The following is a 17,905-nucleotide window of genomic DNA, read 5'->3' as shown; positions in this document are numbered from 1 at the left end:
TCACTCCTATAAAAGCTTATACACTTCTTGTACTCCCTACTGGATACCAATATCCACCGTGCTCGTACGGAGCGTTCTCTTGGATTTACCGCGTTTCTGACCTTCCAATCCACACCAGCAGTTGTATCTCAAGTATCTCACATGCGCATTTGCCGCTAAGGTCTATAAAAACCGGAGGAAAATTATGGGGGAAACTTTGCTTCTTTTAAAGATTTTAGCGTTTATACTGTATCCTATCTATGATGGAGCGTTGACGTATTTTTGTTGACCAACCCGGAAGTTAACATCACCCGTTCCCTGAAAAAAATTAAAATCCATTGGCTTTTTCATTATTGAAGAAAATATAGAGCTTATAAGCTCTAGTGTATGATTCTTATACGTTTCATCATTATAATCTACACAAATGAACACACTTTTATGAATTCTGAAGCCTAAATACAACAGCCACAAATAAAATGCTAAATGTAAGCTATAAACGCAATATAAACATATAAACATTTTTCAAGTAAAAGCTTTTAAAAGAATTACAAGAGGGTATTATTAATATTTCCTACATTGTAGAATCAAACTTTTTAAAAAAATTGGAGCTTGACCTTATTTCTGCCATTTGACCAAAAACCCATTGACTTTTTGACAATGGAACTGGATGTGCTAAAACTTTATTCTACTTGAACTTGATTCGGTTTCAGCGTACAAAAATATGCCATCCCTGCAGCACTCTGTTGGTATCGGGACAAAGTTTAAAGTCGTAAGATTATATGTGTGTTTTATTGGGCCCAGATAATGTGACCACTAGTTTGTGAGAGTTGCAAAGTTGTGTGGGCATGTAAAGCAGTCAGCTCCTGTGCATGTGAAATGGCACCCTCTGGGACTGCATACCCATATCAAAATATTTTTATTTGTGCATCGCTGAATTATAAATAGCACATGCCATTAACATGAGAATTTAACATAGTCTCTCAAATCTGAAGGAACATTACCAGACAAAATATATTGAACTATTGAGATGAGTGCTGTTATTGTGGAGCCTTTCAACATAACTTATCTTAAATCTTATTTTACACATCCTGATGTAAGGTCATTACATAGACATGGTGTTAAATAGTGTAGCTAATGACTAGATCAAATAGTGCAATAAAACATAAATGAGATCCTGTTTTCTGGCAAAGGTGACGTTACATCTTGTCCCTGGCAATGGCAAATGAACAGTCATCACCACAAAAGCAACTTGAATGTCACTCTCACTATTTAGAGAATAAGTATGACCATGAGCCACGGACAGGGCCTCTGTCCCTTTGCTGCTGTAAACCTCACCCAAATAACAGATTTAATGTGACAGCTAATAAGACTGCAGTGCTTGAGAGGTTTCAATTTGGCCCACTACTGTTTTATTGCAGAACAAAATGGAGAGACTGCAATAAATTGTGGGAGTCAAACACGGTTGTGTTGACAGAGCAAGTTAGCTACACGTGAAGGTGAGTTGCTTCTCCTTCCTTCTTCCTTCACTTCATTTTTTTCCAGATGAGAACCTTGAAATATACAATATTACACATTAATCTTTATTAGTAAATAATATAGAAAGCAATCTGAAAGCTATCAGTTTTCAGGTTTGACTTGTAGCCTATATGAGAAGATACCCAACCACAGACCTGATTCTAAGTATTGATGCATATTAAATATAGGATTCCAGATGGTATGTTGTGATGCTCAGATTGCACTAAAGTGTTTAAAGATGCTATCAAATAATGTTAAAGTGCTTTCTTACATGTGATTGCCAAAGTCAGGCTGAATAAAATCGTTTTCTAAGACCTTAGCGTAGCAAAGGTTCTGTAGTGCTCTACTAAAACACACTGATGTTTTAACCATAGTATTCTGCTTGTATGTTGAGTGGCTTATCAGTGAAGGTGCTTTACTTTTTCACGTAAATAGTTATACAGCAGTTCTCCTCATATTCTGTTATTATAATAATTCAATATGATTTGCTCTCCTAAGCTAAAGCATAATTGCTCTTGTAGCACATCTCTGATAAATTTATGAGGTATGTGACCTATCAAAAGCAGGGGTAAAATGCTTGTAAAATGATTGGTAAGGATCATGTACCTTATCATGGCGTTAAAAATAATTTATGCCAGTCTTGTGTTACTTTACGTGCAAAATGTATAATATCACCTCCTAATATATCTTTATTGGTTCATTGGTTCAGTTACTGGTTACTGACTAGACATCAACACAGTAAAATGGTATTCTATATACATGTATATAGCACTTCCCATGTCGTTATGAAACACATTTCTACATAGGGCATATTGCTTGAATTTTACTATCTCGTGAAGAGATGTTCACAAGGTGGCATGGGACAGGTGGCTGTTAGTGTTTCATATTCTTTATTTACACATATCAGCCCTTTATCAGGGATAAGACCTTATAATGTTCTCAGTGACAATAACAAAAGTCTGTCTGTGTAACAAGAAAAATAAATGCACCTGGTAGAGTTAATCATATCTGTTTGCTATGGTGACGCTTTATACTAATTTGTCACAGCATGGCATTCTTTTAAAATAACACACATCATAATTTTTCAGAACTTTTCTAACACACTATAGACAAACTGGAACAGTGCCCCGAACACGCCCCGCAAAATGATGTCAGAACTAAAGAAGCCCTTTTGTGTCATGCCATCTTAGTTTAGGATTAAATTACTGTTGTTTTTGTAATGAAAGAATAAAGATGAAGCATATTTGTCCCACTTTAACCTGCATTCACCCTTTAAATTGTTTTAATAACAACAATAGTAACTGATTGCATGTGCAATATAATGATTTTTGCCCTCTCTTCTCGATTTTAGATAAGACTGTGCAACCACTACAAATTCTGAATTAAAGGCCAGTCTAGTATTGTGAAGATGCCAAAGCCAGCAGAAGGAACAGGCGGTAAGTTAAAATCATGACAATCATGGTATGACAAAATTCTTAAATCCATCTGAATCATTTATTTTAGAATTGCTTTGTTCCATCACCCATGACCTTATTCTTAATCGAGCAGTTAGTAGATGTGAGGATCAGGAAGTGTTCATGATCAAGGCTGTGATTAAACATCGCCATCATGTGGTCAACAACAAATCCACAGCTTCAAACTCTGAAGATCATGAGACATAAATACTCCATTTCATATTTGACGGCCATGTTCCTGTATAGTTTCAGGAAAACATATTCCATTGTTTTACAGAACTGAACATCATGGAATGATACGTTTCTGAATACACTGTTTTGATATTTCAGTGGCAATTAGGAAGAGATCCAGAGTGCCTGGTGTTATGGTCACACAATACGTTGAAGAACTGCCACCTGGATCTACTACTCCTGATTTCATCCGAAAACCCATAGCCTTAACTATACAGGAAGGTAATAGTTGTCTTACTTTTTTTTTTCATATGGCTCATTTGGATCATAGAATTTCAGCAATATAAATTCATTTAAATGGAAAAACATCCATCTGTCCTCGATCATAATATTTAACATCACAACTAACTATTCTGTTTAATCTTCAGGCAAACTGGCCTTTTTCAAAGCTGTTGTGAGTGGATATCCAGTACCAGATGTTTCATGGGCACGTAACAAGGGAGATATCTCTAATTCAACAAAATATGTTTCACGATTTGATGAGAAGAATGAACAATATATTCTGGAGGTGAATGAAATTTTCAACTGTCTGAAGAACCATGTTATCAGCCATTTAATTTTCATTCTACATGTTTAAACAATATTAATAAATATTGGTATATTGGTAATATAATTTATAATCCACCTGTGTTTTGTTTTTCTTTAACAACATTTGATGTGGCTTTTGTTTCCATTCTACAGATACCAAATGTAGATTCGGATCAAGCAGACACATACAAATGTTTTGCTATAAATCCATTTGGAAAGGCGGTTTGTACTGCTGCACTGAATGTCATTGAGGGTAGGAAATTCATAAAGTTCATTTGAATATATTGATCTATTACTGATTAAAATAAAAATGCTATATCACATATAGGCCTAAAAGGCCTGTTTCTCTTCTTTTCAGTTGGATTCAAGAAAAGAGCGCCAGGTATTTATGTAACTCAAAGCTAATGACACCTCAAATGAAATAAACTGTATTGGAAAATCTTATGATTGTTAAAGAGCATTCAGAGTGTCAAAATAACTTTTAAAAATGTTTTTAAAAAAATGTTCAGCCCCCAAAAGTGACCCTGATGAGTTCAGAAAAATGCTGAAGAAAACGTAATGTATCATTGCATCATATATTTACCTTCACCATACCTTTTATATGTTAGTATTTACTTGTATAGAGACAGAAAACTGATGGGACATTTCTAAGTAACCAAAACAACCAGTCTGATCTGTAATCATACTAAATACATTTAGGGTTGGGAAGAGAAAAGAAAAACAATGGAATGAAGGAGAAATCGATCCGAGGTTCTGGGAGGTGTTATTGAGTGCACCCAGGAAAGATTATGAACGGATTTGTCAGGAATTTGGAGTCACCGACTTCAGGTGGATGCTGAGAAAACTTAACCAGAAGAAAAAGGAAAGAGAGGCAGAACAGTCCAAGGTCTTGTTTGCTTTGAGTATCATACTAATTTCTGCACCACTGTTTTTTATACACATACAGTATGAAAAATCTCCACTCTTGATTTTTCTGTCTTCAAGTATGTTGAGAAAATCCACAGCTTGAAACAGATCGAGGTAAAAACGGATGGCACAGCAGAATTTGAACTCGACATGAAGTTAAAGGATCCTAACAGCAAAATCCTTCTCTTCAAAGTAAGTGCCCTCACTTAAACAGCCTCAGTGTCATCAACAATACTGCTTTGAGAGTAATGAACTTCAATTTACTATTACCAGGATGGGGAAATGCTTGACTATGGAGATGGAACTGATGAGGCCACAAAACATAATATGCAGAAATTTGGTGAAACATACTTGTTCAGCATTAGAGATGTTGGCCCAGAAGATGCTGGGTTATATCAAGTGGATGTAGAGGAGGTGAACATGTTCTCAACTTCCCTAGTGTGTAAGTAGTTATAATATCAATGCGTTTTATGTTTGTTTGTTTGTTTAAGATATTAGAAGTAACTAATTATTATATTAAATGTCACAGTATTGTTATTAGGCAACATGCCATATTTGAAGGTTAAAGAACAGGCTAGTGAAGTTGTGCAGTGAAAATTTGATTTTTCATAAAATCCATAAATGTTCAAGAATTGTTTTGTGCCTCCAGTGCCTGATGTGGAGTTAAATACCACACTGAAAGACACTAAAGTGATTGAGGGGCAGGATGCGGTGTTTGAATGTGCTTTATCGGACCCTGTACCCCAAATCACCTGGTGTGCTAATGACATCTCTGTTGAGCATGGGGAAAAATATGACATTGCAGTGTCAGAAGACAAGCAAGTCCACAAACTAGCAGTGAAAAACTGTACAAAAGAGGACAAGGGAGTCTATACGGCTATTGCTGGGCTCAGGTCAAGCCAGGGGACTCTGGATGTGGAAGGTAAGTTGCTTTATTTTCTCTCTTCAGTGAATTGTGTTTACATGCACTTTAAATGCATATACACTACCGGTCAAACGTTTGGAATGATTAAGAATTTTTTTATGTTTTTGGAAGACCAAGGCTGCATGCATTTGATCAAAAAGACATTTAGCTCTGCTATCAAAGGAATGAATTAGATTTTTAAATAAATTAAAATAGAAAGCAGTTCTTTTAAATTGTAATAATAGTTCACAATTTTACTGTTTGCATTGTATTTTCATCAAATAAATGCAGCCTTGATGAACATAACAGACTTCTTTTGAAAACATCTTAATTATTTCAAACTTTTGACCACTAGTGTACATATATGGACCCTGGTGAAACAACACTTAATTTCCCAGAATACACTCATTTATCACACTATGTTCAAAGTGGAGCCAAACAAAATCAAGCAGGCTTACAAGATGGAAACACAAAAGACCCAAAATTGCCAATTTTACAATACTGAATTTTGTCTGATCACTGTATATCACTTAAAGTATATACTGTAACTGATACTGATTTCAGATGATCCCAGTGTCCGCGGGAAAGATGATGGTGCAGATGAACTAGCCAGACGTTTAGCAGAAGAGAAAGCCAGACTGCAGAGGGAAAAGGACGAGGCGGCCAGGAGGGCACAGGCTGAAAAAGATGAAGCAGCCAGGAAGGCCCAGGCTGAAAGAGATGAGGCAGCGAGGAAGGCCCAGGCTGAAAAAGATGAAGCGGCCAGGAGGGCCCAGTCTGAAAGAGATGAGGCAGTCAGAAGGGTTCAGGCCGAACAAGATGAGGTGGCTAGGAGGGCAAAGGCAGAGCGAGATGAGGCAGCCAGAAAAGCTTGGGAAGAACTAGATGAGGCGGCCAGGAGGGCCCAAGCTGAAAGAGATGAGGCGGCCAGGAAGGCCAAGGCCGAGAGAGAAGCTGCTGAACGGATGGCAGCTATGGCAGCAGGAAAAGGCAGTGGAGGATCTAGCCTGGGAGATGGGAGTGAGGGTGATGGAACGGGGAAGAACGGAAAAGGAGGAGATGGTACCTTGGTAAATGGGTTGGGAGATGGGAGTGGAAGTCATGGAAAAGGTGATGGATTGGATTTAGATGGATCAGGTAGAGACGGGTCAGGTGATAAGAAGCGTACAAGAGTCGGTGAGCTGATTCCTAACAACATCATAGGTATGCGTTCATGTCTGAAATTCCACATTAATATAAAGTCACCTGTTTCTCAGTGCTGAGATGATGTAATCTGACATATTTCCTGTGCACTTTTATCCAGACCATGGAGTCCACTTCCTGAACGGGTTGTCAGATACTGCAGCCAATGTTGGAGAATCAACAGAGTTGTCCTGCAAACTTAGCAGTGAAGATAGCAATGGATTATGGTACAAAGATGGAAAAAAGGTTATAATGTACAGAAATGTATTATATTTATCCATATTTGTCAACCAAATTTAGTATATATAATGTTATCTATTGTAATATATTTTAAAATGTGATTATTCCTGTGAGGGCAAAACTGAATTTTCTAATGAAGTCTGGAATAATGGCTGCTGAAAATTCAGCTTTGCCATCACAGGAATTAATCACATTTTACAAATCATAGTCAATAAATTTTAAATTGTAATAATATTTCACAATATCACTGTTTTTACTGTTTATGTGTTCAAATAAATGCAACCTTAGTGAGCATCAAAGACTGTTTCAAAACATTTTAAAAAAATCCTAGTTAATCTTAACTTTTGGCCGGTAGTGGATATATCATGCATTACAAAAATTAAATGCATTTTTTTCTTTTACATCAGTTGGAGTCAAAGGATGGAATTACAATTGTCAAAGATGGGGCTCACCACAAACTAATCATCCATGACTGCCAAGAAAGAGATGCTGGAAAATATAAGTTTGAGGCTGAAGGACATAAATCAGAGGCTGCACTAAATGTTAAGGGTAGGTGTGTTTTCTGCTTTTCTCTTTGCATGTCAACATAAAATTGGTAGTAAAATGCATTTAATTTCGTAGGAGCCATAATCGATTATTTTTTTTATTTTTATTTATGATTTATTTATTATTTGCCGGTGTAAGCTCTATGGTAGGGCAAAGCTATCAGGAAAAGGTATCAGGTGATTATAATAACCTTTCACAGATATTCTTTTGATGCTTCACTTCAAAATATGATGCTTTCTGTAAAATGTAATGTATTAACATCCGACCCATAAAAGAGACATGCTGTGTGGTAGTTTATTCTTGCCTGTGAATAAACAACACCTCTACTGTACCACCCAGCCCTGGTTTATAGTAAAGCAATTACAAATTTTCTTTCCTCTCATTTCTTCAGATCCACCCAAAATTAATGCAGATGCCTTGAGTAAATTCTTAGAGCCTGTTATTGTCAAAGCAGGAGAAAATGCTTCCTTCAAACTACCATTTTCAGGCAAAGAACCAATTAAGATTCAGTGGTTTAAAGAGAACGAAGAGTTGCTGGAGGGTCACGGTGTCAGGATCGAAAAGTCTTCCACTCATAGCCGTCTACTTCTTACTAAGTGTCAGCGCAAAGACACTGGAGAGATAAAAATCAAAATCAAGAATGAATTTGCCACTGTAGAGGCAACTTCCAAACTTACAGTACTTGGTATGTATTGCAAACTTAATATTAAGAAAATGTCTAAACTGCAAAAAATGATCTGTGAAAGCATATTTTAGAAGAATATTAAATCTACATATATCTATGCAACAGTCAAAGACATCTGTCTGTGTTTTATTTTTAGCTGTAGCACACATCTCTTACAATGCTATAGCTGTTTGCATGCTAATTAAAGAACCATCACTAAAAATATCAAAACTGAGATTAACTGACGTTAACTGTTTGGTTGTTGGATGACTAATCAATGGTTCTACCATTGTGACCCATCAGTACTCTATATATATTTTTTTGTTTTTCCAGACAGGCCAACTCCACCACAAGGACCTGTAGAAATCGTAGAAAGTTCCTTGTCTGCCATTGAGTTTAAATGGAGGCCCCCAAAGGATAATGGTGGTTGTCCAGTGACTAATTACAACCTGGAGCGACAGCAGCTGGGACGGAACACCTGGACTAAAATCGGAGACATTCCTGGACAGCCTACCTACAGAGACACAAACATAGATCGTGGCCGAAAGTACTGCTACAGAATCCGGGCAAAAAACTTGGAGGGCTTCAGTGAAGTCTTGACAACTAATGATATTGCTGCTGGCACTTTGGGTGAGATTCCTGATTTATTTCTGTATTTTGATGTAGTAAATTATCAGTTGTTAGTCTTTAGAAAAGGAAGTGTGGTTTATACATAATAAAATGTGTTCTTTTTGTTCTCAGCGTTCCCTGGCTCTCCTGCTCCTCCTAAAATAGTCAGTGCCTTTAAAGACTGCATTAACTTGGCCTGGCTTTCTCCCTCCAGCACTGGAGGGGGCAGTATCATTGGATATAATGTTGAAAAACGCAAAAAAGGTAGCAATTTTTGGAGTCAAGCAAACCCAAAAGATGATCCAATCCGAGGTATTGAAAATTAATTTACATATAATTGAAATAAAATATTAATTTAATTGAATTTTAATTCAAGTAGCCTGTTTTTCTCTCATTTGAAATACAGCACAATTTTAATGTTTTCATTTCATATTTAGACAAAAAATATGCAGTAAAAGATGTAATCGAAGGTGTGGAGTATGAGTTCAGAGTGAGCGCTATTAACACATGCGGGCCTGGGGAACCAAGTGGGCCGTCTGAATGTGCAATTGCAAGGGACCCCAAAAGTAAGACATGCTCAACAAATTTATACTCAAAACCACTCTATACTGAAATGGTGACTTGCCAGTTAGAGTACAAAAATATCCAGAATTTTTAAGCAAATATTTGTTATGTTATTTTCCCCAGAGCCTCCTGGTAAGGTCAAAGACCTCAAAATTACTGGATCGAGCTACACCAGTCTATCTCTTTCTTGGACTAAACCTAAGGAAGTCAAAGGTGAGGAAGATGAAGCAAAAGGCTATTTTGTGGAAATCAGACCCACAGACCAACTTGAGTGGAGCCGTTGCAATACAAACGCAGTGATTCAGACTTCCTTCACTGCTGTGGGATTGAAATCAATGGCCATGTATTGGGTTAGAGTGATCGCCGTCAATGAAGGAGGAGAGGGGCTTCCACAGAGCTTTGACAATTACATCATTGCCATGCCTCCTCCAGGTAAAGAATCGTGTTTTTTTGTGTTGTTATTGTTGTTTTGAATATCTTTGACTTTTAGCTTTTTTATTTTTTAGTAAAGCCAAAGTTCACTGACAAAAAAATGAAAAGTTTCATGGTTGTTAAAGCTGGAAACACTGTTCGTGTCAGCGTCAGTTTTGAGGTAGGGTATCAAAATATATCTTATTTTACCAAAAGCATATTCACACATGACAAAATATTAACACTCCTTTTGTATAATACTGTATATCAGGACTGAGTATTTGTTTTATTTTATCCACAGGCCTCTCCTTTACCAGACATAACATGGCTAAAGAATGGTGTTCCTGTAGCCAAACATGTGACAATTACTAATTTTGAAAAAGGTTCTCAGCTATTTATTTACACCTCAGAGCTGTCTGACACTGGCATTTATACTGTCAATGTGAAGAATATGGTGGGCCAGGACACCTTCACTATTGAAATAAGAGTCAATGGTAACCAAACTCCTTAAATTTCTTACCTAAATCTTAACTAATGTTAAGGACATGTCATTTTAGTAATATTTCTAAATAGTATTTAATATTTTTTTAAATGGCAACAATATATCAAATTAATGTAAAAAATAAAAATACATTTAATTTTTATGTGAATATCAAAACCCATGGTATGGTTCTAATGCTACTATATATAGTATAGAATAATATAGTGATTCTATATGCGTACTTGTTTATTTTTCATCTCCAGATGATCCCAAGCCTCCAGGTCCTGTAGAACTGGAACAGCATGTCCAAGGCACTGTGACTCTGTCATGGACTCCTTCTCCCGATGAGAAACGAGACAACCATCTGCATTACATGGTGATGAAGCGGGACTCTGTCAAGCAAACATGGCTTACACTGGTTGACTGCTTGTTCAACAACAAATTCACAGTCATTAACATCTTGCCAGGAAGAGAGTACAATTTCAGAGTGTTTGCCAAGAATGATATAGGTCTCTCAGAGCCCTCAGTGTCTCCAGTTTGGGGAACCACCAAAAAAAGAGGTTTGTGGATTATTTTGTTGAGTTTTTTGTTTAGTTTATTTAAAATATATATTTTTAAAAAATCATATTTGTATTTATATTTTCCAGTATTCTAAATGTTTAATATCAAATTATATATATTATATATATATATATATTAAAAAGAGCAGATGACGTGAAATATTTTTAAATCTATTTTAAACAGCACTGATTGTTTTATTTACTAATTGCCTACATTTTTTTATTATTTCATCATTTACTCACCCTCAGGTTGTTCAAACCTGTAGTTTCTTTCTTCTGTTCAACTCAAAAGAAGATATGTTGGTAATGCTGATAACCAACAGTTGATGGTAGCCATTGACTTTCATAGTATGGAAAAAAAAAATACTATGGAAGTCAATGGCTACCATCAACTGTATGGTTGTCAACATTCTTCAAAATATCTTCTTTTGTGTTCAACAGAGGGAAGAAACTCATGCAGTTTTGGAACAAGTCAAGGATTGTCAATGGATTTTTCATTTTTGGTCCAACTATCCCTTTTTGACTGCATTGCCTCTGAGACATTTAAATGTCAAATATATTCATATAAATTTCAATCTAAAATCTTGTTAGTGATGAAAAATAATCCATAGTCTCATTATGAACCAAAACAAATTATGTTTGGACAATCAATGGTCTCGACTGCATTACAACCAGCAGTGCAGTGGTCTAGGCTACTTGCCATTTAACAGACAACTTTTCCCAAAGCAATTTACAGAACACTAATTGCAGTGAGTCCCTTGGAGAAGTCAGAGATAACTGTCTTGCTCAAGGGCACAGTGATGATAGAAGATCTATGAAACTCTATTTATGGGTCACCCTTATCCAGGTTTATACTTCTGGGATTTGTGATGCTGTCCCTGACACATCGCCACTAAACTATTTCCTCCTTGTTCTGAAAATGTTGTTCCTATAAGGTTGACTGCTGCAGTACAGTACATGGTGGCCTATTACAGTAGCTCTGGATAATTATTTTGCCAGTGATGGTGCGCACTTCATATGCTTCATACATTGCTCACAGCCCTCCAGCTTATATTGTACCTTCACTTGGGCATTATAACCCAGATGCACAAACAGATAATTGTGATGCATAATGTGAGGTGACCAAAAATGGACACTACAACAACTAAATAATCACTTTTTTGCAATTTGTTCATCTCTTTCAGAAAAAATCACATATAGCATGCCTGCATCAAAGACCCTCGACTTCCAGGCAGCCCCAAAATTTATTGTCCCTTTGAAACTTCACGCTGCTCTGCCAGGTTATGAGTGCTATATGAGCTGTGCTGTGACGGGCAACCCAACCCCACATATTACCTGGTACCATAATAATGTCAGCCTCAACACAAACCCCAACTACTACATCACAAACGTGTGTGGTGTTTGTTCACTGCTCATCCTGAGGGTTGGACCCAAAGACATGGGAGAGTACAAGGTTGTAGCCGAAAGCCCCCTTGGTCATGATGAGTGCTCCACCAAACTTATAGTCAAAGGTATATCTTCTATTTTAATATTAATTAACATATTTTGGTTAATGTTTTAGATATGAGGTTTGTCATTCATATGATTTTAACTTTTAGGCAACAACTACTACTTTTCTGTTTTCTTGTTTTACAGAGTAAAGAAACTTCAAACAACACAGTTTGTGATCATATTTCTTGAAAGTGAAATAAATGTAATAATTTATGTGATCTTAAATAAAAAATAAAATAAAAAGAAGGAAGAAAATAAAAAGATATCTCAACATATATGTATTGAATGATCTGTCAGTCTGTCTGTCTATCTATGTATCAGCTAAGAAGAATCATGTTTCATTTCTTTAGAAGCATCAGGTTACCTTGAGTTGTCTCAAAAACTAGAAGCCGTCTGTGACAATAGTGTATAAAGTCACAGCAGTCATGTCAGGCAAAGATATAGCCATTAGTTATGTTTACATTCAATAAAACTCTATTGATAGCCAGATGCAAAGTTTCATAACATTCATCATTGTAAAATGAAAGAAGTTTGGACCCACCAAGACTCCTGGAGCCAAATAAATAGTGCAATGTAATTCTCATCCTTGAACGGCCTAACCAAAGTCTTCATATCTCTGCTGAAAATCTGAAGAGAGACTTCATCATCAACCAGTCTGAAAGTTTTAGAGAGTCTGCAAAGCAGAGTAAGAGAAATAAAATTAAACTGCACAATGTTCTTAATATCTAAGCAAATTATTTTATAATATAGAGGCCCACTGACCAGACCTAAGGATCAGTATCAGGATAGATAGATAGATAGATAGATAGATAGATAGATAGATAGATAGATAGATAGATATGAAAACTCTGAAACATTAGGTAAGTTTGTACGTGCCGCACAGCGCCATGAAAGTGAGACCGCCTCTCAGTGCGCAACGCCCCCTACTCACGCTCCTCGTGCTTGAAAGTTCTCTTTTGATTATTCCCCTTCGTTGTGGCCCAATACCGCGTTGAGGTCTGGTAGTAGAGTGCTAACCAAATCACTAAGTAAGGGGGAGTGTTACGGTCTACAGTGCAGATCATCCGCGAAGCCAAGATGACCAAACGCAAAGGAAAAGGTACCAATAAACAGGACGACAGTTTGCTGCTCTTGGAGACGCCATCTGTAACACCACCGAGGGGATTTAAAGAATATGCAGTCCCTGCCATTGTTTTCTTTATTTTCGCTGTCGGGGGATCAACGGCAGTCTGGTTCTGCAGCCAGCAGCAGCAAACCATCGACAGTCTAACAGAGACAGTCAATGCAATGCAACTTAGGATAACCAAGTTCCAACAGCAGTTGGGAATGGGTAATGCACAGGTATTCGATTTTGAAATACACTAGAATAATTAACAAGTTATAAAAATTGCATTTTTGTTGTTACAAGTTAACTTTTAAATAAAAGAATCCAGTTAGTTACTTTTACGCACAGGAAAACACACTGTGTGCGCATTGGAACATTGTGTACTAAGCACATTCTTGATCAAGTTTATATATTATGGTGAACATTTTGAATTATTTGTAATTTGATTGTAAAAAAAAAAAATACATAATCCTAACGGGTCTGAATGTATGCCTCATGTGCCCTTTGAATATTCCTTTCGCTGAATTGTGTCATGTTGCTCCCAGGCCATTAATAGTCTGTTCGGAGGAGGATCGTGTTTCCTTTTGCCAGGCTGGCTTGTTTAAAGGACATTATGCAAATTGTATCCTAACCAACATGTAAAAGTAAATATATAAATAAACACGTAAATTACTCTTTCATTTAAAAGGCAGTCAGCACTGCATTAGTGATCAGAATGTAATGTATTAAAGTAACCCTTTCATTTAAAAATGTCAAACAATTTTCATTTCACTGATGGTGATTTGTAGAACTGTAGTAGCCTATTAAATGTTGTCATTCACATTAATAATAGTCTTGTCAACTCTACATCCAATAAAACAGTACACCATCATGCCATTAGCTTTGGGTTAAATTTCTCACTGTCAAAAAATATAGCATAAATAATGTTACTGTAAAATATTGAATCCTTTAGCATAAGTAGTACTCTAAATTCATCAAATGTTATTTGAATTTGAATTAAAAGAAGTGCCACTATTTTAAACGTCAGTGGTTTTACAGCAACTTAAACTCAATAGGCCCTTTGTGGAAAACACTCTAGGAAATCCTTCCAGGACATTTGCTGTGAGGGCTTAATCGTTACCACATGGTGTTGTTGGGTAAAAATGCTTTTGCTCTTTAAGTTTAATTTCAAAACCATGTAAAAAAAAATTTATGTAAAATTATTTTTTACATAAAACTTGTGAATCCATTAGAATCATTAGAACACAGAATTGTGATTCATATATGAATATATTTTTTCGTGCACCCCTAGTTTTGACGGCATGGCAACAACTCTTCCTCTTCTTCTCTAAAGCAGCCGCCTCACCCCCTTTGTTGCATGTTTTCGGGGGTGGGGTTTATCAGGGTTTGTGATGTCACAAACCCAGGAAGTAACTCGTTGTAGTCCCTACGAGCCGTTTTTGTAGGCATTAAACTGCCATAATTTTAAAAGGCGATATCTTCGTTTGCATTTAACTTTCAGCGTCGTAACTTTGCAGATATTGTTTATGCTCAAACAGCAACATTACACACTAACGTTAAAAAAGTGAAATCGCAATCAACAACCCCTTTAAGATTATAATCAAATTATGATAACATTAATTTATGCATTTTAATGACATTTCTTTGGTAACTACCTAATACAAAGATCAATGCCATCATTGTTTTTATAATACTTTCCTCTTCTGAATCAACTGAATCATAGAACTCATTGCTAGTGTATAGCTGTCAACACCACTGATGAGAGCATGTCATGAACAAACTTATACATTTGGTGTATTTTTAAAATCCTGAATTATTCACAGTGGCCTTGTGTGAAATGATAAATTAATTACTACAACACTGTAGATTCAATGTATGATTGATTAATTTTCAGATGCGACCTGCAATTTTAGATGGACATACAAGTGCTTAGGCTCAATACATGTCTGAATTGGTGAAATGCTGCATATTGATCAAATTAATAATTGAACTTTATTGCAATGAAAATATTTTGTTTATATATCTAGATTGCCAATGTGGGTGTTTTTGAAGAGCGCCTACAAGCACTGGAAGAAGCCTACACACAGGCCCAAAAAAAGGCAGACGTTGCACTGGCCACTTCAGAAAAAATCAAATCTACTGATCTTCAAAATCAATTCTGGTCTCTTCAGTCTGAGATGAATGGCAAACTTTCTGAACTCCAGCAGGAATCTGTATCCACTGCAACGTTGAATGCAGTGGTCAAGAATAAGACTGAAGAGACTGAAACACTGAAGCAGAGGCTTAATTCTATCCTTACTGCGAACTCTGAGGTAGCTGTTACCATTTCTGGGCTCACAGACACTGTTTTGGTCACCAAATCACGTCTTGACGAGCAGATGTCCACTACAGAGGGTCTCACATCTGAGTTGGAGGAACAAAGAATGGAACTTTCAAGCCTGAAGGAATCCTTTATCAGCAACAAGAAGGCTCTTGAAAGAAACAGACAGGAGGTGATGGACATCAAGTGAGTAACCTGAGGGGATTTGTGGGATCATAGATTATGGATTCTCTCTAGCATTTCTGGTCTGTAGCGGTTTGGTGTTGTTACTGATACAGATTATTCCTAATTCATCTTTATTTGTTCTCTCTGCTAGGGACCTCCTGGAGATGGAACAGGCAAGAAGATCCCAAGTTCTTGAGGAGCAGCTTATGGCAGTCCGTAGGAGTCTGGAGGACCATCAAAAGAGTACTCATAGCCTTCACTCTCACCTTGCTGCCCAACTTGAGATCGTCCAGAGTCAGGTATAGTCTTAACTGTTTCATTTTTTTTTTTTCATATATGATCATTTTGGCATGTCACATCCTAATGCTCTTTATATGTTTCAGATGTTATCTGAAAGCCAGCAGTCCAGTTCAGAGGAAAATATTCCAGTAGAAGAGCAGCAAGTGAAGCAAGCAGCAACTCAGGAGGAAGTTCCAATCAAGGATGAAGAAGTTGAAACAAAGGAACAAGCCATTACCGAGGAGGAAACGGTAGAGGAGGTTCATGATGAAGAACGGGAGCGAGTGGTACCTGAGGAGGACGAGCCAGCTGAGGATGTTCAGGTTCATGGGGAAGAACCTGTTGAAAAGCAAGCCGATAAGAATAAAATTCCTGAGGAAGCTGAAGTCAAAGAAGATGTTGCTGAAGAGCAAGCAGTAACTGAGGAGAATGAACAAGCTGATGAGGTTCCATTCCACCAGGATATTATTGAGGAAGCAGTAACTCAACAGGATGAAATGCCTGAGGAGCTACAGGTATCTGACAAGGAAGTACCAGTTGAGGAGGTTCAGGTCCTCGGGGAAGAAGAATCTGTTGAGAACCAAGTAGTAACTGAGGAGGATGTGATAACTGAGGAAGTTGAGGTCAACGATGGAGATGTTATTGAGGAGCAAGCAGTAACTGAAGGGGATGCGATATCTGAGGAAGTTCAGGTCAATGATGGAGATGTTATTGAAGAGCAAGTAGTAACTGAGGAGGTTGAGGTCAACGATGGAGATGTTATTGAGGAGCAAGCAGTAACTGAAGGGGATGTGATATCTGAGGAAGTTCAGGTCAATGATGGAGATGTTATTGAAGAGCAAGTAGTAACTGAGGAGGATGTGATAACTGAGGAGGTTGAGGTCAACGATGAAGATGTTATTGAGGAGCAAGCAGTAACTGAAGGGGATGCAATATCTGAGGAAGTTCAGGTCAACGATGGATATGTTATTGAAGAGCGAGCAGTAACTGAGGGGGATGAAATAACTGAGGAGATTCCAGACCAAGAAGAAGAAGCTGTTCTTGACAAGGAAGACCCAACTTCCATGGAAGAAACAGGAACTGACACAAGTGTGGCAGAGGCTGTTGAGAACTTCTCTGAAGATCAGGTAGTTGAAGATATCAGTCAGGAGCAAACGTCGCAGGAGCCACTAGAAGAAACTGAGAAGCAGAAAGACTTGGAAGAATTTGAAGAACATGTGCAATACTCTGAAGAAGAAGAAGAAGAACCTGCTGAGGAGATTGTGGAAGAGCTAGATGAAAAAGACATTTCTACCAATGGAAGTTAAGTTCCTGAGAGGATGATGGTTCAAAATAAAAGACTTTTTCTGAGGACTTGAAATGATCCCCAATGAATTTTGTGATGCATAGTATTTCACATTTGTTGAAATGTTCCTCAGTCTTACTTTGTATACCCGAAAGTGAACTTTGAACCTAGCAGTGAGTTTTTCAAATTCAGTGATGAATTTGTTTTTCTAGTGATATCTCTTAAAATCTTGAAGTGCTCTGTTTACACTGAAATGTAGTAGAGTGTGTTGATATTGTTGTAATAGGTTACACATTTAAAGAATTGCAGCGTTTTTAATACAGCAGTTTGCCAGTTAATTAACCTCAGGAGTGTCACTTGAATAAAACAGCTTTTTATCGTTTTTACTATTTCCCTGTCCCAGCCTCTCTCTCATCTGGTGTTTAGTTGTCTGTTGAAATGGGACACGTGTGTGTGTGTGTGTGTGTGTGTGTGTGTGTGTGTGTG

At 37.1% G+C, this 17,905-nt stretch overlaps 2 protein-coding genes across 4 annotated transcripts; both read left to right on the top strand.

Moving 5' to 3' along the window:
* The first annotated feature begins 1,299 nt into the window (after positions 1-1,299).
* LOC107667049 (immunoglobulin-like and fibronectin type III domain-containing protein 1) lies at positions 1,300-12,510 on the top strand. Its single transcript, XM_016458629.1, has 24 exons — positions 1,300-1,475; positions 2,846-2,930; positions 3,279-3,401; positions 3,548-3,687; positions 3,861-3,960; positions 4,066-4,089; positions 4,217-4,262; positions 4,407-4,593; positions 4,692-4,805; positions 4,887-5,055; positions 5,263-5,535; positions 6,082-6,720; positions 6,821-6,945; positions 7,347-7,488; positions 7,877-8,170; positions 8,483-8,779; positions 8,891-9,070; positions 9,196-9,324; positions 9,446-9,754; positions 9,829-9,914; positions 10,035-10,227; positions 10,478-10,774; positions 11,959-12,285; positions 12,410-12,510. Exons 2-24 carry the CDS (start codon positions 2,903-2,905, stop codon positions 12,412-12,414), a joined length of 4,227 nt encoding a protein of 1,408 aa, XP_016314115.1. The 5' UTR covers positions 1,300-1,475; positions 2,846-2,902; the 3' UTR covers positions 12,415-12,510.
* A 635-nt stretch (positions 12,511-13,145) lies between these two features.
* Positions 13,146-17,799, top strand: LOC107667045 (probable inactive protein kinase DDB_G0270444). 3 transcript variants are annotated; one of them, XM_016458626.1, is made up of 5 exons: positions 13,146-13,606; positions 15,398-15,876; positions 16,007-16,154; positions 16,239-16,751; positions 16,872-17,799. In XM_016458626.1, the coding sequence occupies exons 1-5, from the start codon at positions 13,343-13,345 to the stop codon at positions 17,439-17,441; spliced, it is 1,974 nt and encodes a 657-aa protein (XP_016314112.1). In that variant the 5' UTR covers positions 13,146-13,342; the 3' UTR covers positions 17,442-17,799. The 3 variants fall into 3 exon arrangements, with proteins under 3 accessions (XP_016314112.1, XP_016314111.1, XP_016314110.1); XM_016458625.1 differs by having other exon boundaries at positions 13,148-13,606; positions 16,239-16,871; positions 16,992-17,799; XM_016458624.1 differs by having other exon boundaries at positions 13,149-13,606; positions 16,239-17,799.
* Positions 17,800-17,905: the final 106 nt, after the last annotated feature.

This window comes from Sinocyclocheilus anshuiensis, unplaced genomic scaffold (assembly GCF_001515605.1).
Source record: "Sinocyclocheilus anshuiensis isolate Anshui unplaced genomic scaffold, SAMN03320099.WGS_v1.1 scaffold615, whole genome shotgun sequence".
Lineage (NCBI taxonomy): Eukaryota > Metazoa > Chordata > Actinopteri > Cypriniformes > Cyprinidae > Sinocyclocheilus > Sinocyclocheilus anshuiensis.
This window is presented reverse-complemented; position numbering and strand designations above follow the sequence as displayed.